This window comes from Phyllobates terribilis, unplaced genomic scaffold (genome assembly GCF_046119375.1).
Source record: "Phyllobates terribilis strain yellow unplaced genomic scaffold, ASM4611937v1 Scaffold_11__3_contigs__length_659146591, whole genome shotgun sequence".
Lineage (NCBI taxonomy): Eukaryota > Metazoa > Chordata > Amphibia > Anura > Dendrobatidae > Phyllobates > Phyllobates terribilis.
Window position 1 is genome coordinate 328,295,795 of NW_027362771.1, and position 21,664 is coordinate 328,317,458.

Below are 21,664 nucleotides of genomic sequence, written 5' to 3' on the forward strand. Positions count from 1 at the left end.
GCGGCAATTGTCTGATCCTTCTTAGACTGATGCAGTGTGAACTGTACGTACGCTTTCTCAAGGCCTTGAAAAAGCTCACGTGCACCGAATACGGCATAGGTCTGAGGCTGTGCCGTTCTTTAGCATGATTTTTATTCTCGGCACGTTTTGGAGGTATACTTTTTCCTGCCGATTACAGTGTTTGGCAGTGACTCAATAAGGCAATGCCCTTGTCAGAGTGGATACACTGCCTGCTCCCTTTCAAGCTTATAGAATATTCTCACAGGCTCAGACTAGGTTTTTGTTTCTCATCTCCAGTACAGTTTCTGCTATTCCAAAGCAGCTGACAGAGAATGACTGGCCCAACAGGAACCTATCCGCATGGGAAAATTACCAGTCCAGACCTGCAGAACATTACACATTCCGCAAAGGAAAACCATTTTTTGGTGTTCTCCCACGGTAGGAGTCTACTGGTAAAGTCCTTAAAGTTATATCACCAAGTCTTCTATAGAAAAGCACTCAGCAGCTTATTACAACTATAAAATTGCAGCTAAGTGCATCAGTTAATGGATCATATGAACATGGTTATAGTGCAGCAAAATGAACACCTATAAAATGGCGCTATTTTTGTTTTTCTGACCTCTACAATAAAAGCTCATGAGAAAATACTAGGAGATGAAAATGTTTGCCCTGCGTACATGTATTTAAAGAAAAGTGAGGCTTCACTTTAAAGATGTTGCCCACTACTCAGAAAACCACTTCTTTAAATATTTTTATTTTACAGTAGGAGAAAGAAGTAACAGATATTCTCCTCCCGCACTAGAAACGTTCCAACGCTGTTGGCACCGAGTCTCCCAGGGCTCACGTGGCACTGTTACGCCATGTGGGGCTGCAGCCAATCAGAAGTCACTAATATGATGCGTTCCTTACACTTTCTTTGGATGAAGCTTTGACATTAGAAGGAAGTGTGAAAACTACAGCCCATTAGAGGCTGCTGACTTATGATAAAGAGCACTGCAGCCAGTGTCACTCAAGTTCTGGGAGACCTGGATATCACTGACATCACTGGAATGGCGCTGGTGCAGGAGAGTATCTGCTATTTTTATTTTACACTCTGGAATATATTTTTTTTAAGGTTTTCTGAGTAGTGGACGATCCCTTTAAGTAGATACTGCAGCCAATCCACATTTTAGAATAATCCAGTAAAATACTGGTGATGACAGTATGAAGTAAATATATATTAGATGATTATTTGTGTTACCTCAAATTAAAAATGTGATCTAAGTAATGGTAAAATGTCACTACATCTTGTGATGCATTTACCTTACTGTCCTTCATTCCAGCCAAGTGCTGGATAGCTCCAGAGATCCCAACAGCAATGTACAGTTCCTGCAAGTACAAAGAACCCATGATATCATCACAACTAATACAATCAGCCATCATTAACCACTTACAAGTCTTTCATACATAAAGGTGAAAATCCTTTGGAATACCAATATGTATTACTTGTCAGTGGCATATAGAACTGTAGAATAAATCCTATAAAGAGAAGGAAATGCCACAAATTTCAAAAAATAAATCCAAATACCTCAAACTCTGAATACAAACCACAAAAGAAAGGTATAAAAGGAACTACAATATCAAGTATAATTCATATATTTTATTACATTCAAATAAAGACAAATAAAAACAGATTTAACAATGTATAAAGACATTAATAAAATACAGCTCAGGAGGGGGGAGGGGGATGCTCACAATAAATATTACACATGGATCTCCTATACAAATGATGAATATATTTTGTGCCAGCCAAATTTAGATTGTCAATAATTAAATATACATGATCACCTCTAATAGCAGCAAAAAGTAATAATAAATATACGTATTATAGGGAACACCAAAGGATACCAAGAAAATCAATACATATAAATTAACATAAAGTGCTTGTGCAATAAATATATATGGCAATTGATTACCAGGTGTATAAATACCATAGAAAAAAAGAGGGATAATATAATTAAACGCTGCTAGAATAATGGAACCTTCAAAAAGAGGTTTTGGCTGAAAGGAATCAAATCATGTCTGAATCCCAAAGCAGGGGATTACACAGATAATATAGCAAACAGAGGAGACCATGATGATGAAGGCAAGATTGGAGACATACCCCGGCCCCCTTACACCACTCCCCCCTCCTGAGCTGTATTTTATTTATGTTTTATACATTTTTAATTGTTTGCCTTGTCGTCTGTTTTTTATTTGTCTTTATTTGAATGTAATAAAATATATGAATTATACTTGATAGTATTGTAGTCATATAGAACTGTATCTGATCCACTGATGATACAAGTTGGTAAAGCAGACAATAAAATAAGCGTAGAGGGCGCTACAACCACTTTTAGAACGGATTCATAAAGATTTTTAGTGGCCATTTTCTAAAGTCATTAAGCTTTTCTTTTTTGCCACCTATTAAACTGTAACTCCAACTTTAAAATGTCTTTGGTTTCAATAAACTTAGGCTCATCTGAGGGCCAGTGCAATGCCCAGCAATACTGCAAAATACACTTACTGAAAAGAAAGTTTCCAATATGCCTCCACAAAAAAAAAAATCACTCTAAAAGTATCAGCCCTTAGGCATCTACCTTCTGTGTCTTGCCCTCCACTGCTTTTTGTTAAATGTAATTAGTCTCTTGTATCAAGAAAGCCGAGATGGATTACATCAAATGGGGGCAAGTCTTTGTTTATTTGCTCCTGCTCTTTTTTCAATCAAACTGCATACAGGCTTAATACAGAGATATGTTGGGAAGGCCAATGCATACTGGGGAGTGAAGGTAAAAGAGCTCCAGCTCCTATAGTGCTGGAAGAATGCTGATAAGAATGAAGTGCTCATTCAAAAAGATTGGAAAGTAAGTTATAAAGCATCAGAATCCGGATAGCTCCAGGATATATTAGACTGGTATTTGCACCAAAAGCAGTGTTAACTGCACCTTTTCAGGGACCGGACTGCAAAATCATCATTTACTCTGCTTTTGGAAGAAGCGACAGGTACGCTTAAAATAAACTGTTTTTAGGGTATACAGAGTCACACAACAATCTTACCAAGACGATAAGCTGCCCCCTAGTGGTGGAGGCAGGATGTCAGAATTAACAAGCTATGCACACTTCTGCAATGTTTTTAATGGCAAATAAGTCTATGCTAAAAAGAAAAATCAAAAGCAACTTTGTGGAAAGCTTTAAGAAGATTTGTAGTTTGTATCCACCCCACTTTTGTCTGCCTCGTTCTCTCCCATTTACTATTTAAAGAATCCCTCCCATCACAGTTTTTATCATCTTAATATATTGCAGTCATCATATTATACAGCACTGTGTGCTTACAATTGCTCATTTTTCCCTTCTACCCAGATAATTCTTCTGTTTTCCATTAGGTCTATGATATCAATATCGTGATTAAAAACTGACTAGCTGAACCCTTCTAAACTTTCTGTAGAAACAGGAGGTCAATTTTGTCTGCACAAGTCTTGAGCCACTGCAAAAGTCTCTGACAAAGGGAGGAGGAGTTGAAGAGGAGAATGATAAATGCAGGGACAAGAGACTTCCTGTTTCTACATAGAGCAGAGAAAAGAGAAGAATTATCTGGGTAGAAAGGTAAAATGAGCAATTGTAAGTACACAGTGCTGTATAATATGATGACTGCAATATATCAAGAGGATTGAAACTTTCATGGGAGTGCTTCTTTAAATAACCATGTCAACCATTTATTAATATATATTGAACCAGGATGTTTTTTTTTGTCTAAATTATATTGAGTGGCTAATTTGAAATTGTGAAAAATATTTATTTTTTTACACTGGAAATAAAATAAAAAGGAAATCCACATACAGAATGCTCATCTGTCACATAAGATCTTACAATCATTTTCCTGAGTTAACCAGGTAGAATAAAGCACGAAGCCACAATAAAAAGTTATATAAAATGGAGCAAGCCATAGGCACGGACCACTTCAGAGCATAAAAGTTTAAGTAGGTGAGAGGAGGAGGACGGATATCGGGTGGGAGTAATTTCTACTTTCTTATTAAGCCTCTTAAAAAGCTCTGGGCTGACAGCCTCTTTCATCCTGAATTATCCAGCTCAGCCTTTAACTGCAGGAGAACAACGTTCGCAAATTGATTCGCAGGTCCTTTGGGGCCGCTGGAAAAAAACATTAAATTGCTGTAAAATATTCATATGTCAGTGCATTTGGCTGAAAGCAGTTGATGTTCTGTTCCCTAGGGGTTAAACATAAAAGCAATTTGGCCAGCATGTTCTGGATCCCCCTTTAATCCGTCTCATTAACTCTTGTACTGACAGAACAATTTGAGTTCTCTTTCATTTAAAGAAAGCCAAGCCATGAATTCACCAAAGGCCTCAGAGTGTGGGGCAATGGTAATGGTTGGGACATACAATGCTTATCTCCCTCTATTGCTACAGACTTTATTAGAGAATAATGCTGCTCGGGGTAAATATTTGACTACGTTATACATGATCTGTCACGGTTTTATTCGTCCAATCAATCTTACAAGTTATTCTATATGCAGTATTCAGTTTAGAGGTTCATTCAAGACAGTTTACTCAGAAGTCAAGAAGCCGATGTCTGAATTATTTAAAGGACTTTCACCCATCATGTTCACTGTCGCACAACAGGTAAGTGTGACGCCACAAGATGCCAGGCCTGTCAGCATGTGAAGGACGCTGTTAAGTGATGTATTCCAGGAGGAATATTGACATTTATTTAAGGGAATCTGTCACCAGATTTTTGCCACCTAATGTCAGAGCAGATGAAAAGACAGACACTGATTGCAGCGATGCATCACTTACTAGTCTGTTTGCTATAGTTTTTATAAAATCAGTTTTAAATAAGGCGATCACTAGAGGTGTGATTTTATCAAAACTGGAGAGAGCAGCCTGGTAAGAGATACATTGCTGGAATCAGGGTCTCTGCCCTTACATCATGCTGCTCTCAGATTAGGTAACAAAAACTTATGCACAAAGTACACAGAAAGCTGTCACTGAGTGGTGTGGACGGGGTAATACAGAGCTCCTCATCCAGTAGATCTGTAGTAGATAAAATTAAGATTTTTGGTACTCACCGTAAAATCTGTTTCTCAGTAGTCTTCATTGGGGGACACGGAACAATGGGATAGTGTGCTGCCACCTGGAGGCTGACACTATTATTACATTCTGAATGAAAATTGGCTCCTCCCCAGCAGACTATACTTCACCTGCTACCCTCATGCTCCTTCAGTTTATTGAGAAAGCAGAAGAAGCAAAAAAAACCATTATAGCATTTGGAAAAATAATTCCATTACACCCAGAGATGGGAAAACCAACATAAATGCACGCCCAACCAGGCAACTAAGGTTGGGTGCTGTGTCTCCTAATGAAGACTACCAAGAAACAGATTTTACGGTCAGTACCAAAAATTAAAAATTGCTTCATTGGGGGACACAGAACAATAGGACGTCCTAAAGCGGTCCCTGGGGTGGGGCTATAAATAATATACTGTTACCATCAAATTCTCCACTCTTGCTAAGGCCAAAGAATGAGCAACTGTCGCCTGCAAAATCTTCCTGCTGAAACTTGCATTTGAAAAATCAAATGTGTGGACCCTGTATAACTTGGAGAAGGTATGTACCAATAACCAAGTAGCTGCTTCACATAGCTGCAGGACCAATGACTGGTGGCGAACCACCCAGGAGGCCCCCCACCACCCATGTATAGTGCGCCTTAACCCTAAAAGGAGGCGCCCTGGCCTTCACCTTATAGGCCTGAATGATCGCTGTTCTGACGAGCAATAGTTGCCTTAAGTCTGGTATGACAAACAAGGAATTAAACCGTATAAATGGGGCGGTGGCTGATAACACTGCACAGTCCTGACAACATCTAATTTGTGCAAAGCTTTCTCCATCGGATGAGAAGGTGCAGTGCAAAAGGAAGGCAAGACAATGTCCTTGTTAAGGTGGAAAGCCAAAACCACCTTGGGAAGGAAGGACAAAACAGCTCTCAGCACTACCTTATCTTTATGCAAGATAAGAGAAGGAGCTCGACAAGAACCACAAGTTCAGATACTCTCCTAACAGAGGTGATGGCTATAAGGAAAGCTACCTTATAAGCAAGATGAAGAGAAGAAATTTCCCTGAGAGGCTGAAAAGGTGCAGTGATCGATGCACAGCTAGAAGGACTTCCGTTCCCCGATCATGGTTTGGATGGCTGATTCTGACAAACCCACTGCCCTCAGAATCATGGCTTCAACAGCCATGCTGTTAAACTGAATGACCGTAAATTTTGGTGGGAGAACGGACTCAGAGACAGAAGATCTGGATTGTAAGGAAGAGTCCAATGGACTTCTGCCAAAACGCTGATCATGTCCACTTACCAGGCCTTTCGAGGTCCAGTCTGGTGCGATGAGGATAACTGGAATCCCCTCTACCTTTAGTTTTCTTGAGAAGCTCGGGCAGAAGAGGTAGAGGAGGAAAAAGGTAAGGAAGGGAGAACTGGGACCAGGGAATTGCCAATGCGTCAGCTCCGACTGCCTGAGGATCTCAAGATTTTGCGACGAATCTTGGTCCCTTGCAGTTGCATCTGGATGCCAACAAATCTACATCTAGGTGTGACCCACAGATGACAAATCTGCTCAAAGAAGTCTACCACCCAGTTGTCTACTCCGGGTATATGAACCGCCGAGATCAGAGGAACCTTGTCCCCTGCCCATTTCAGTATCTCCGCCACATCTGACATGGCGGATAGACTCTGCGTCCCTCCTCGACGGTTGACATAGGCTACTGATGTGGCATTGTCGGACTGGATCCTGATGGGCAATCCTAAAACCAGATGTAGAAGAGCCAGACAGATGGCTCTGAGCACCAATACATTGATCGAAAGGGGTCTCTCTCCTGACTGTTCCACGATCCCTGAACCCACAAGTGGTGGAAGATCGCCCCCTCATCCGACAAGGCTGGCATCCGTGGTCAGAAACTGCCACTGGTTGGGGTGGAAGGAGCGACCCTGGATTATTAGGGCCGACATCAACCACCATCTGAGAGACTTGCAAAAGTGAAGTGAAAGGAGGACTGAGCAGTCTAGAGATTGTATTGACCTGTCCCAACAGGCCAACTGTGTGTCCTGTAGAAGCCTTGAATGAAATTGTGCAAATGGGACTGCCTCGAAGGTTGCTACCACCTTTCCCAAGACTCATGCAAAACCGGAGAAAATGTCTCCCTGGCTGCTTCAGAATTTCTACAGAAGATTGCACCGCTAGCCTCTTCTCTGGAACGAAGATTGACGTTTGAACTGTGTTGAATAGTATCCCTAGAAACCAAAGCCACTGTGATGAATTAACGCGGACTTTGCCCTGTTGACAATTCATTTGAATTGTTCCAGGGAATCTAGAACAATCTGCAAACTCTCCAGATTAGGTAAAAGGAAGGTGCCTTGACCAGAATATTGTGCATGTAAGGAATTACCACCATCTCCCTCATCCGGAGTAAAGCTATAACGGGCCAGAACCTTAGTAAACACCCTGGGCACGGTTGCTAGCCCAAAGGTAAGGGCCCTGAACGGAAAGTGATCTTGGTTTCTTGACTGCAAAGTGTGGGGGGGGGGGGAAATCGCTGATGAGCCAGAAAGATAGATACATGAAGATTACACATTCAGGATGCCTATCGAGGACAGAAACTCCCCGGACTCCATGCCATGACTGACCGGAGTGACTCCATCCTGAAGTGACGCAGCCACACCCATTTGTTCAGCTGTCTTAGATGCAGAATGGGTCATACCGAACTATCCTTTTTGGGGATGACGAATAGGTTTGAATAGAACCCTCTGAAGAGTTTTGGAGGAGGAAGCTTCATGTTTACTCCTACTTGAAGCAGGGATGCTATAGCTTGATCTAAACCGGCTCTTATACTGGGAGAACTGGGGGGTGAAACGAGATCTGAAAAAAACGATCTCGCGGAAGAGCGGACAACTCTATTCTGTAGCCAAAATAGACCACCATAAATCGCTGACGGCACCCAGCCATGCCTCACTGAAGACGAGGGGGCGGTCACCCACCCGGGAAAAATCTCCGAGTGCGGGCCGCCCGTCAGATGGTAACTCCTCTACCGACTCTGGAACCAGAGGGGCTACCACCTGAAAAGAGGGAACGCCCGGCGGGAGTAGGTTTAAAGGATTATCTCCTTGACATCCGGGTCTGACCTGACGGCTGGAAACTGACGAAAGAGCAGAACTGCAAAGCCCACTGTCTTCGAAATGGATGGCTGGGCCTGGCTTGGGGAAGCAGGGTGATTCTGCCACCCTTGGCATCAGCAATGATCTTGTCCAATTTAGTATAAAACAGTTGCGACCCCTGGAAGGGTAAACCTGTAAGAGACTTCTTCGAAGCCAAATCTGCTCGCCATATCTTGAACTATAACATAAGACGTCTGGCCACACAATTGCTTGTGCCTGGGCAGAGCATTCAGCCGCATCTAATGAACACCAATATCTGCCTGCGCGATCTGATCCGTAATATCCGCTAGCTCCGCCTTCTGGGAACCAGCCAGAACACTGCATCATAAATGTTTTTCCCAAGCAGTAACTGCCTTGGATACCAAAGTAGCAGCGAAAGCAGGGCTGAGGACAAAGCTCACTGCTTCAAAGGTGGATATAGCCACAGACTCTATACCTCTGTGTGTGGGGTCTCTAAGTGCCGCTACCACAAGAGGTAAGGTAGCCGTTCTTGATAGGCGAGATACGGGAGTGTCTACCACAGAAAGGATCAGGATGCCACCAACTCCCCAGGAAACAGGTATAACACCTCCATAGGGCTGTGTTCCTGAAAACGTTCCCATTCATTCTGTTGGACTTCCTCCCCCCTCCACCCCCAAATTCCTCTTAGTTAGAAAAACACCTAGCCACGAGCTTGCCTCTCCTAAAGAAACCTGGAGGGCGGAGGGGTTCTTTGAAGTCACCCCTAGAGACGAGTTGACGCCAGACTTTCCACCATCTCACTCAACTTCCCCATCTGATATGGGTCTAATATAGATTGATCTGGAACTGAAGTCCGAGAGTTGGGGAAAGAGTACTTCCTGAGAGGGGGAGAAAGATCTGGAGGATGAAGTAAAGTGAGGCCACTTGGATCTCGGCTGATATCGGCCATACTGGTGACTCACTCACAGCGGCGACTGGAGCTCCTGGGGCGGCACTCACCGTTGGCACATGCTCCAAAACAGCAACCAGCGTCCTGGACACTATGGTTAGTTCGGCTACTGACTGGGCTAGATCAGGAGCCCAAGCAGACGGGGCTATACTCTCTTCTGACATTACAGAGGTTTCCTAAGCAGGGAGGGAGGTGGATGAGCACAGGTGGTACAGTAGGCCACCGATTTCCCTGTGGAAAAAGTATTATTACAGGCTAAGCATGCATAATAAGTGACTAGTGCAGGCTGCAACGATGGGCGCGCAAGGTCTTCTCTGGACTCAGACATCATAAGAGCCAGAGAGAGGGGAAAAACCGCCAGTGAGCTTTAAGAAAAGTTTCTGAGGAGAACCAATTCAGCCACCAGATGTCAACAGCGTACCCTGTCCTCGGTCTGAGAAGAGCACCCCAGTGTCTCTGGTGTCCATTGCGCTCCAATGAGTGAGGATCCCACACAGGCATCACATTTAAAATTCTGCCGAGCGATATAGTGCTGCTGGAAAATTAAGGGGTGGGGCTAAAGGGTCAGACGCCAGGAAGCCAAAGGATTAACTACAGCGCTGCCAGCCGCACAGGACCGCCACACCAGGGCAGAGACAGCGTCGCGCGCAATGGCCACCATTAGGTCCATCCCACCTGACCCAGGTAATCACGCGACCCCAGCATAGAGAGAGTAGGGAGCGATCCCCGAAGGCCAGCAGAGAGGATCGAAACGGCACGCCACACTGTAGCAGCGAATTGCCTATCGCACCAGACCAGAGCCTCTCCTCCAAACCACAGAGCCCCAATCCTAGATGTCTCTACCCTAAGAGACAGGAAGCTGGGGAGGGGAAAAAAGTGAGGAAGGGGGTACGGAGAGGTGGTGGTGGAGGGGGACACTGTCTCAACAGGGCTATACTCACCTATCCTGAAGACTCGAAATCCAATCTTCTGCTGCATGCAACATGAGCGCTATGTGGGGTGGGCAGGAGCTGGCTAGCTTACTGACTGCCGCCCCAGTACCTGACCACCGACAGTGTCAAGGTACTCTGGTCTGGCCATTCTGACGCGAGAGAGGTTAACGCCTAACCTTACGACTAATTTCATGAAAAAAAGATGCGCACACAGTACTGAAGAGGTACTGGCTAAAGGAGGTACGATCCAACCAATCACTTATAGATAATAGCCGCACTCAAATTCTTGGTTGCAAAGAGTGATAATTTTATTATAATACAACACCACACCGTAGAAAAAAGGTGCTTAGTAGAGATACATGACGTTTCGACCTGGATAGGCCTTTTTCAAAAACATCGCTAAAAAAGAGAGAATTAAGATACATTAATAGGGTGTCATAGAAATTAAAGAAAAGTTTTATATTTACAAATACACATAGCTACACCATTTGCAAGTAAATAATCATTTGAGAGTACACAGCCAGACGCAAGTAGTAGTAGTAGTAAAAGGGGTACCAGGGGATAGGGAAAAGGGTAGGGGATCCCTATATATCCCTAGATTAAATATGTCACAATAGTAAAAATATGGGCACTCAATATCCAAACATACTAACCTATATACTGCATTCAAAGGGGATAAAGCTTAATGGATAAATGGAAATACTGGCTTGGAAAAGGCCTGGAGAAATAAGAAATCAAAAATAAGAGATCGCTGTTGAAGCACCAGTGGGATCTATAGGAGCCTCAATAATGCAGGGGATGAGAGGTATGGTGTTGGAGTACCAATAGGAACTATAGGAGGATCACTAGTATAAGAGATGGGAAAGACAAGTAGACTATACCTTGTTGGTGGTGTGGTAGTGTAAACTTGCGTTCCTGCTGCTTCTCTGGTGTGTGGGAGGCATTGGTGGCAGTGGATCTTAAATATAGGTGCTGCGGAATGCTTCCGGTGGAAGTGTTAATGAAATGGAGGCTTGGAACGCAGGGAAGACTGAGCGGACCTACAGTAAAATGTAGGGGCTAAAGGGCGGAGCAGGTCTAAAATGGAGTGGCTGTAGGGTGGACACCTTAATTCAGGCCATAGAGCGCACAGAGAAGAAAGGGGCACATGCGCAACTTAGCAGCAGTGAATAACTATTATAATAGGGCATAGGGAGAGAAGGACAATACCTTCTAACACCAAAGGAATCATACTCCAGACACAAAGTGGGGAGAGTAATCTATAGAATGGATAATGTTTACTATATGAATAAAAAGGAAAAATAAGACTAAAAATAAAAAAAGAAAATGGAAAAAATAAAGGAAAAAAATAGAGGGAAAAAGTAGGGAAAAAATAAGGCAAAGAAAAAATAAAGAACAAGTACGGACAAAATAGGGAAGAATCTTAATTCTCTCTTTTAGTGATGTTTTTGAAAAAGGCCTATCCAGGTCGAAACGTCATGTATCGCTACTAAGCACCTTTTTTCTACGGTGTGGTGTTGTATTATAATAAAATTATCACTCTTTGCAACCAAGAATTTGAATGCGGCCATTATCTATAAGTAAACTTGTGACAGGTCTGAGACATACCTTGCCTTCAACTGACACTACACAAAACTGAGGAAGCCTGAGGCTAGTAGGCGAGGTATAGTCTGCTGTGGAGGAGCCAATTTTCATTTAGAATGTAATAAAAGTGTCAGCCTCCAGGTGGCAGCAGACTACCCCATGGTTTTCTGTGTCCCTCCAATGAACCAGCCGAGAAACACTGATTTTATTAAAAATATAAACTTGTGGCCCAGTAAGTGATACATCGCTGGAATCAGGGTCTCTGCTCTACATCATGCTGCTGTCAGATTAGGTAACAAAAACTTGGTGACATATTCCCCTTTACCAAGAAAATTAATTTGGGGAGGCACACATTACTCCCTCCAGTGTACAGAAAATCATACAATTCCAAATTCGCTAAACACACAGCATTTTAAGGAATGATGTTCTCTAAAGGAAACCTGGTACTAAAAGGTCTTAAAATAAGAGCAACCGTGTCCTGTCCTTAAAACATATTAGGGAGTTCAATGAGATTAAGTAAATTACCCCTACAAATGCCAAAACTGGCAGAAAAAGTAAAACGTGGCTCTATGGAGTCACAACAGATATAGGAGGATACTCCCACAGCACCTACCAGTATTCTACTTTTGTTTATACAGCGCCATCATATTCTTCAAGGCTTTACAGACATCGTCATCACTGTCCTATTGAGGCTCACAATATGGATTCCCTATCAGTATGTCTCTGGAGTGTGTTAGGAAACCAGAGAACCCGGAGGAAACCCAGACAAACAAGGAGAACACACAAACGCCTTAAACCAGGACCCCAGTGCTGCAAAAGCAACAGTTAACCACTGAGTTACGATACTGCCCACATGCAGTACAGAACAGGAGCCTGTGCTATACACCCTAAAGATCTATAGAACCTGTATTCACAGATAGCATTATACAAGCTGCTGACTCAAGGAGATTAACAGTGATGAGAGCTCGGGCTTGCCACTGCTCCAGACTCAATCAAGCATTGGGGTGCTCGGGTACGGTCGTTACTCGATCAACTATCATCATGCTCGAGTCCCCGCCCTGCATGTTTAGTGGCTGTTAAACAGCTAATAAATGTGCAGGGATCGCCTACCATACACGGTAATGAAGTAATCATGTGGGCTACTGGCATTACTATGATTGGCCGGCCGCATCATCGGGTCTTAAATAAGATCCTCTGGCACGATGCTTGGCACACTCTCCTCTGGAAGCAGTTCAGGGAGAGTTGATCTAGGAGGGAGAACTTAGATTAGAGCAGGCATATAGGCAGTGTTTAATTGCTATTGCAGTAGGCAGGGTTTATTGCCTTACAGTCCTTCTATAGGTATACTGCTGCTGTAACCTAAAAACAAAAGTCCTTTTCAGGGATACATATTTTCTTTTCCCTATTAATACCAGAAAGTTTGCAGGTATATATTATATACCTAATTTAAAATGCGCAAGGTGTGCAGTAACGGACGGGAAAGTGAACATGCTGCTGATGGTGCACGCAGAGGCAAAGACCGTGGGCCTGGTGAAACGGTGTCTGCTGCAGGAGCACAACAAACACGCTCATCCATGAGACCCAGCTTTCTGTCCCACTTTGCAGGGGGCCACAGAATTTTAATCCATGACGACGTAGTGTCTTACTAAAGGTCATTTTTGAGACTGTGGTCCCAGCTCTCTTCAGGTCATGGACCAGGTCCTCAAGTGTAGTTCTGGGATATTTCCTGACCTTTCTCAGACTCATCCTTACCCCACGAGGTGAGATCTTGCATGGAGAAGCAGACCAATGAAGATTGACAGTCATCTTGTGTTTCTTCCATTCTCTAATAATTGTGCCAACAATTGTTGCCTTATCACCAAGCTGCTTGCCTATTGTCCTGTTGCCCATCCCAGGTCTACAATTTTGTCCCTAGGGTCCTTAGACAGCTCTTTGGTATTGGACATGGTGGAGAGGTTGGAGTGTGATTGCGTGTATGAACAGGTGCCTTTTATACAGGTAATGAGTTCAAACATGTGCAATTAATACAAGTAATGAGTATAGAGTCGGAGGGCTTCTTAAAGAAAAACCAACAGGTCTGTGAGAGCCAGAATTCTTGCTGGTTGGTAGGTGATCAAATATTTATTTCATGCAATAAAATGCAATTTAATTATTTAAAAAATCATACATTGTGATTTTCTGGTTTTTATTTTTAGATCCTGTCTCTTATAGTGGAAGTGTACCTACAATATAAATTACAGACCTCTCCATTCCTTGCAGGTGGGAAAACTTGCAAAGAAGGCAGATCCATCCATCTGCCCTTGCAATTAGTGCACTGGCTTTACCAGTCTAGGAGTTCCCCCCCTCAAAAATGGGGAAAAATTTTTTTCGGAGGCCCTCATCTATGTGTCTTCCAGGGTGTACTACAGTCCTTCCTTCTAACTCTTGGCAGCTCTTGCACTTTGTGCATAGTCTTTATGAGTCTAGGAGTCCCACTACCTGACAATTTTAAACAGAATGTATGAGGCCCTCCTTTATGTCTAATACAAGGTGTATTGGAGTCCCTCTCCCTTCTATTTTTTGGCAGTTCTTGCATTGTTCACATAGGCTTTGTGAGTTTCAGAGTCCCTCTTCATAAATTAAACAGGAAGCGTCTGACCATGTCACACACCACATGCTCAGATAAGGTAGTAAAATGTTAAAATTACATTTACCGGTGATCACTGGTGGGTGTCATTTTATTTCCCCCATCTACTGTAGTTATGGGCGACAGAGATGGCCCGGCTATTAAGGGGTGGAGGAGGGTTTTTTTCTTTCTCTTTTTAATTTTTCCTTATATACAAGTCAGTATACAGGAAAGAAGGCCTCCTAACATTTTTTGCCTGTAAAACCATTTTTATCTTCAGTTTTGTATGTTTTATTGTCAATCCGTAAAAGTGGAGTAATACTCTGACAACATTGTTCCCAGCAGTGACCTGGGAGTCAGAGATGCATCCAGGCGTCTTCCCCATGCTGTTCCCATGTCATTTCAGCAATTTTCCTGCAGCCCTCCTGTTAGGGTCTTCAGGAAAAATTCTAGAGTTTCCCATTGACTTGCATTATACTCTGTATACGTGTCGAGCCTGTCCGAGCTGCTCGATTCAAGTACTGAGCACTCAAGCATTTTAGTACTCGCTCATCACTAGAGATTAAGTCAAATAATGGTACTTATCTGACAAATGACATGTATCACCATTGCGATTGACAGTTACTGCTCCAAGCATACAACTTCATTCAATCCTGACCACAATAAGGAGGAACGATGGGATCAGGACAATTGTTAAAAAGTGATTAATGACTTTTATAGGGAAGTAGAACATATGTATGGTATACTTACAGGTGCAACAATTTTCCCAGTCTGTCCAACTTGCATGTCATTGGGCACAAAGCCAGCATCTACAGCCGCACGAGAGGCGCCCACTGTACAATACAAAAAAGTTATTACTTGTAAAGCTATCATGTATACATAGATACATATAATTAGACGTCTTTCAGGGGTGTTACTGACTTGGCTATTAACACACTGGATTTTAAAATACTGGTATATGTGCACAGATTCAATATACTCAGAAGAAGCATTACTAAAACAGGTATTGGGACATGGCCACCATTGTTCTCTGTGTGACATTGCTTTATTATTATTTATGGAGTTTCTTGGTGTTCCTGAACCTCTTTTCCACAGGATGACATATTTTCCTTCTGGACAGGTGAATCTTCGTACAAATTGTCGTAGATTTACGACACAGTGGTGGCGCTTACTCAGGTGCTGAGCCCATGCCATCAGCACGGGGTGTCAACTGTGCAATGACCAAGTTTGAAGCTGGAATCCTATCAGCAATTGTGGGGTGCAAATGAGTTGTTTTGGCAACTGGTAAACGAACAAATACGTATGGGTCTTCTGTATGTAACAGGAGAGAGGAGGATAAGGGCTGATATTCATGGTGGAGTCCCTTAGCCCCTCTTAAGTCTCCCCTGATGAAACTAATTGGGAGGAAACGCGTTGGGAGCATTGTACCTCCATATTATTCCTGGGGGTAAAACATAGAAGGATGATATTACACCAGGACGAACTAAGCCATGGTACACTGTAGGACTGGGTGAGACTGTTTCATTATGCTTTCTACAGCTATAGCCCTATGAATGTCGCAGTGAGGCTTTGACAAATTTCCCCTACGTAGTTACTAGTACCTTTCTGGACTAAGCACTGGTATAGATGCTTGTTGGATTATTTGTCTTTTTGAATAGAGTGCTCAGTTTGAAGGATTTATGAGAAACATGGGCATGTGGGATTTCAATATGCACTGATTTTTTCCTGGTATCTCCTATGTATGCATTAATGGTGTACAGGTATATGAAATGTATGTTATACACCTTTGGAGATTATCCACAGGAATCATATGTGCTCGGGCGTTGAGTGAAAGCACTACACAGTATATGCCCCATTGAGCATAAATTACGTTATCCCTTGATGAATTTGAACTCTAAATGCCAATAAGGGTTAATATCAAAAATTGTACACACTTTTGTTTTACACAACTGAGGTTTATTATTGTACCCTATATATCTGTAATTTGGCATTTCAGTATATGTGGTATACATGTATGCACGGCTATTTAGCTGTTGATGGTTAATTCAGAAGACCCAAAGTCTGTAGACGGCTTTTGGTTTTGCCTATTTTTGAGATTAAAGAATATTGATTTTAATGTATATCTATTAAATGCTATATTTTATTACTACTTTGCTATTCCAATATTGACTAATTATAGTGGTTATCCCCGATAGCTCTTTACTAAACGAACAAATAGCCACCAGGTCTGTCATGTATGAAAGGGTCTAAATGGGATAACACATTGTATAAGTAGTTTAGTGAATTATGGATGTGCTCAAAACATTGCATGTTCAATTACCCCTGTGTGTCTCAAATACTGTATAAAAAAAAATATAAAAAAGAAAGTGTTTTGCTTTCCATCTAAAAAGCACTAAAATCGCCATTTTATCAATAAAATAAAACATGCTATATTGTGTGAATTTTTTTAAACCTGCATAAAAACTTACAAAAATCTCCACATCCCTAACCATTATAACACTGGACCTAGTCACAGGACAATAAAACCTTCACACTCCTTAACTATTAACTGCTAAAATATTTATAGCCAGAACGGTTTATCTCTTCCATAATAACTCTGCTTTTCATCACCTGTCTTATCTATTGCATTATTTTTGTGTCTTATTGTGTATAAATATGAAGAGACTTGCGTAGTCTCGAAAGCTTGCAATTTGTTACCATCTTTTCAGTTAGCCATTAAAAGGTATCAACCACTGAGGACTCTCAAATCTAAATATTTTCTATCTAATGGCTAACACGGTACAAGAATATATATTTTCCCTATATCCACATCCCTAACACCTGAATCTTTGATGTTGGAACAAAAAACAATGGCAGATTTCTCTATCGCTTCATTGGGGGACAGAAAAAAAATTATTCTCCCCAGCAGGCTACACCCACCAACTGCGCTCAGACCCACCACTACCTGTTTGTTGTGTTTTATTAAGGATTTCCCTTTTACTTTCAGATAAAGCTTGTGACTACGGGCAACCGGATGTAATTGCTCACCCCGATTTCCCACCTAGAGACCGTGCAAACAGTGTGGTCTGATCCATATTGTACCCTCTCATGTCTACTAGGCAGGACCCTATCACCCTAACACATCAAGAGTGTGGAGCATCCGCACAGAGGGGATTTCCTTTGTTCAGTAGACATTCAGGATGCTTACCTTCACTTTCCTATCTTTCCAGGTAAGCAGAGATTCCTTCGGTTCGCGGTTCAGGACTTTCATTACCAGTTTACGGTCCTTTCTTTTGGTCTAACCACTGATCCCAGGGTCTTTACAAAGTTATTGGCCACAGTCATTGCTATACTCCACACCAGAAAGATTATATCTTCACCATACTTTTGACACCTTGTCCCTTTCTAGGCTGGATCATCAACAGATCGACATAGTCTCTGATCCCAGCCCAACGCTTAGTATTCCTAGGTAAAGATTTTGACACCTTTCGCACAAGGGTGTTTCTTCCCAAGAAAAAAGTCTCAGTCCATTCTTCTCAAGATTCAGTCTCTCAGAGAGCCATCCCTTTGCTCTCTTCAGCTCTCTTCCTCACCCGTCCTCTTCAGCTAACCCTTCTCTTACATTGGGACAGATTGATCGCTTCCCTGGATCGGCTTATTGTTCTCCCCCATGGGGTAAGACCATCCCTGACTTGGTGGAGTTCCTCTCCCCTTATCCGTCATGGGAGATCTTTTCTGCCTACCTGGTGGAAAGTCATGACAACAAATGCCAGCCTCCTGGGTTGTGGAGCGGTCTTCCGGGTTCTCACAGCCAAGGGCCACTGGATGGACCAAGAATCCTCCCTTCCCATCAACCTTCTGGAGATCAGTGCCATTTACCTGGCCCTCCTTCATGAGACAACGCCACGGCCGTGACATACATCAACCACCAGGGCAGAATACGGAGCTGACCAGTCATGTCGTAGGTGTCCCGCATTCTGGTTTGGGCTGAACAGATTGTCTTGGCTCTGTCTGCAGTACACATTCCTGGGGTGGACAATTGGGTGGCCGATTTTCTCAGCCACGAGGGTATGTCCACGGGTGAAATCAAGTCAGAGGGCATTCCAGTCATACTCCTTGGTCCAGACTGGCCCAGAACAGCCTGGTAAGTGGAGATAATCAATCTTCTCGCAGAATTCCCCTAGACGCTCCCAGATCAACCAGACCTTCTTTCCTATGGTCCTCTCCTTCCACCAGAATTCACAGTCACTCAGTTTAACGGCATGGCTTTAGAAGCCGCAGCCTGAAAAGCTGCAGGGTACTCCGACCAGGTTATTCAGACCATGATCAAAGCGAGAAAACTAACTTTCTCCTTGGAAAGCTTTTTTTCGATGGTGTGAGACCAATTAAGTCGCGCCACTGTCCTTCTTTCCTCCCTCCTTCCTGGCTTTCCTGCAGTCAAGCCTGAATTCTGTTTAGTCTCTCAGCTCCCTAAAGCATCAGGTCTCAACATTTGCTATCCATTGCCAGAGGAGCTTGGCCTCTCACTCCCAAATCAATACTTTCCTGCAGGGGGTAGCTCACTCCATCCCTCCCCATCGGCCTCTCTTAGAACCGTGGGATCTCAATTTGGTCTCTCCCTACTTTCCTGGAAGGTTTTATTTTATGTAGCGATCATCTACATCAGACGTGTCTCCCAACTTGCAGCTCTTTCCTTGTGTTCCACAAGGAAAAGGTGGTCCTATGTCCAGTTCCATCTACTCTTCCTAAGGTGGTTTCTACTCTTCATCTTAATGAGGACATCGTCCTTCCTGACTTTCTCCCACTCCTTCCTTGGAGCAATCCCTACATAAACTGGATCTCATCAGAGCTCCACATCTCTACATTACAAGGACAGCATCTTTCAAACATTTGGATTCTCTTTTCACTAGCAGTGAAGGTCCTCTTAGAGGTCTCCCTGCTTCAAAGGCTACCTATTGCCCAGTGGATTCGTTCTATCATCTCGGGACGGTATCGAAAGAAGAGAAGAAGACCACCCCCACAAAGGGTCACTGCTCACGCCACATGTGCAGTGGCGGCTTCCTGGACAGTTCGCCATCAGGCCTCTGCATTGCAGCTCTGCAAGGCCGCCACCTGGTCTTCAGTCCAATCCTTCCCAAGGTTCTACAGAGTTCACACCTATGCCTCAGCCTGAGCAGGAATGTTTTGCATGCAGCAGTGGACTGGTCTTAGATCTGTGAGTAGCTGTTTTTTTTCCACCCTAGGGACTGCTTTAGGACATCCCATGGTTTCCTGTGTCCCTCAATGAAGTGATAAAGAAAACAAGATTTTGGGTACTCATCGTACAATCTTTTTCTCTGAACCTTCATTAGGGGACACAGCACCTGCCCTTAGTTGTTGCTATTGGTTAAAATGTTGTGTTATCTCTATTTCTCCTTCCTACTGCTTTCTCACCAACTGATTAGCTTGATTCCAGGGTGTAACCTGCTGGGGAGCAGTTAATTTTTTTCTGCCTAGTGTCAGCAGCATAAACCTGTGGTTTCCTGTGTCCCTCAACGAAGGCTCAGAGAAAAACATTTTACGGTGAGTACCCAAAATCTTTCTTTTTTATTGTTGTCCTGCCTTTACTGCAAAAATGTAAAAAATTTGCAATTTGGAAACTTTGAATTTTTATGCCCTTAAAACAGATGGTCATACCACTCAAAATAATTAATACATAACTACATAAATTTACCACGTTTACTTTAAATCAGAATCATTCTTGAAAACACTTTTTTTATTTGTTGAAATGCTAAAAGAGTTAAAAGTTTGGCAACAATTTTTTTTTTCACTAAATTTACAAAACCTGTATTTTTAGAGACCACTTCAATTTTGAAGTGACTTTGAGGGGTCTATATACCTGAAAACCCTAAAACAAGAACCAAATTTTAAAGATTGCAGCCCTTAAAAGTATTTATAACCGCATTCAAAAAGTTTGATAACCCTTCAGGTACTTCACAATATTTAATGCAAACTAGAAAGAAAAATTAAAAAATGTATTTATTTTATTACTAAAATGTTGCTTTAGCCTCAAATTTTAATTTTCACAAGTTAGTGTACGTGCACATGTTCAGGATTTGCAGCAGAAAAATCTGCTGCAAATATTGATGTGTTGGCAGAAAAAAAGCAGCCTAAAATAGGTAAGTAAGCATTTTTGACACATTTTTCCAATTCATTAGTATGGGTGAAATATGCAACAAAAACTGAAAGAATTGACATGCTGGAGATTTAAATCTGCAAGGAAAAAATAAGTCACGTGTGCATGAGACATCAGGAATCTCATTCACTTTGCAGGTACTACGAAATCCTTCAGGTTTTGTGACAATCTGGAGCAAAGGGACCTCACAATTTGTTGTGCAATTTCTCCTGAGCATACTGATACCCATATGTGGTCGGAAAATACTGTTTGGGCACATGGCAGCGCTTGGAAAGGAAGCAGCGATATTTGAATTTTGGAGTGCAATTTTTGCTAGAATAGATTGCAGACACCTTGTCACATTGGGAGAGCCTCAGATGCCAAAACAGCGTAATGCCCAGACAACCACAAGTGCCCCATCTTGGAAACTACACCCCTTAAGGTCTTCATCCAGAAGTGTAATGAGCATTTTAAAACCCAGAGAATTTTTATAGATTGGGATAAATGTAATGTTTTCATTTTCACAGCCCACTAAAATATTGTATTAGCCCCGAGTCTTTAATTTTCAAAAGGGCTAATTTGAGAAAATGAAACAGATAATTTGCTACGCAATTTCTCCTTTGTATGTAGATTCCCCATATGTAGTCGAAAACTATGTTTCTGCCACAGTGTAAAGCTGGCTGCCAACAAACGCATGAGAAATCATGCAATTTTCATCCAGAAAATTGAGAAGAGGTTTAACTGTCATCAAATTTTCATTTAGGTGCCATTCGTGTCCATTTTTTTAAATCCGTGTGACGTATGTATGCAATCTAGTTTCATACAACTACATTAAAAAATAAATAGTTTCCTAGGTTTAAAAAAAATGTATTGCTAAAAAAAAAAAAAAAAAAAACATGCCACAAGGATGTTCTATGAGGGATCAGATTTTTTTTTTTAAATGCACCCATAGACTTGAACAGGCGAGTCTCATCCGATATATGCAAGAAAGTAGTGAATGCTGCAATTTTTATTCTCACGGACGGTCGGAGCGTGGAAAAAAAATCTTTCGTCTGAACATACATATTGAACAACATGGGTCAGAGCGATTTATACGCTCATCTGCATCAGCTCTAAAGCTCAGAAGTGGAGAAAAAAAACACACTGGAGTGCAAATGTAGCTGGAATGGTTTGCGGGTACCATGTCACATTGGCAGCGCCCCTAAGGTGCCAGAACAGCAGAACCCCCATAAGTGACCCTGTTTTATAAACTACACCTC

At 42.4% G+C, this 21,664-nt stretch overlaps 1 protein-coding gene across 2 annotated transcripts in view; it reads right to left on the reverse strand.

Moving 5' to 3' along the window:
• Positions 1–21,664, reverse strand: part of ETFA (electron transfer flavoprotein subunit alpha) — a 70,814-nt gene that overhangs the window by 13,834 nt on the left and 35,316 nt on the right. For both annotated transcript variants that reach the window (XM_073652658.1, XM_073652657.1), the window contains exons 9-10: positions 15,023–15,105; positions 1,303–1,368 (exon numbers count right to left, since the gene is read on the reverse strand). In XM_073652658.1, coding sequence (XP_073508759.1) covers positions 1,303–1,368; positions 15,023–15,105 — 149 coding nt within the window. The remainder of the gene's footprint in view (positions 1–1,302; positions 1,369–15,022; positions 15,106–21,664) is intronic.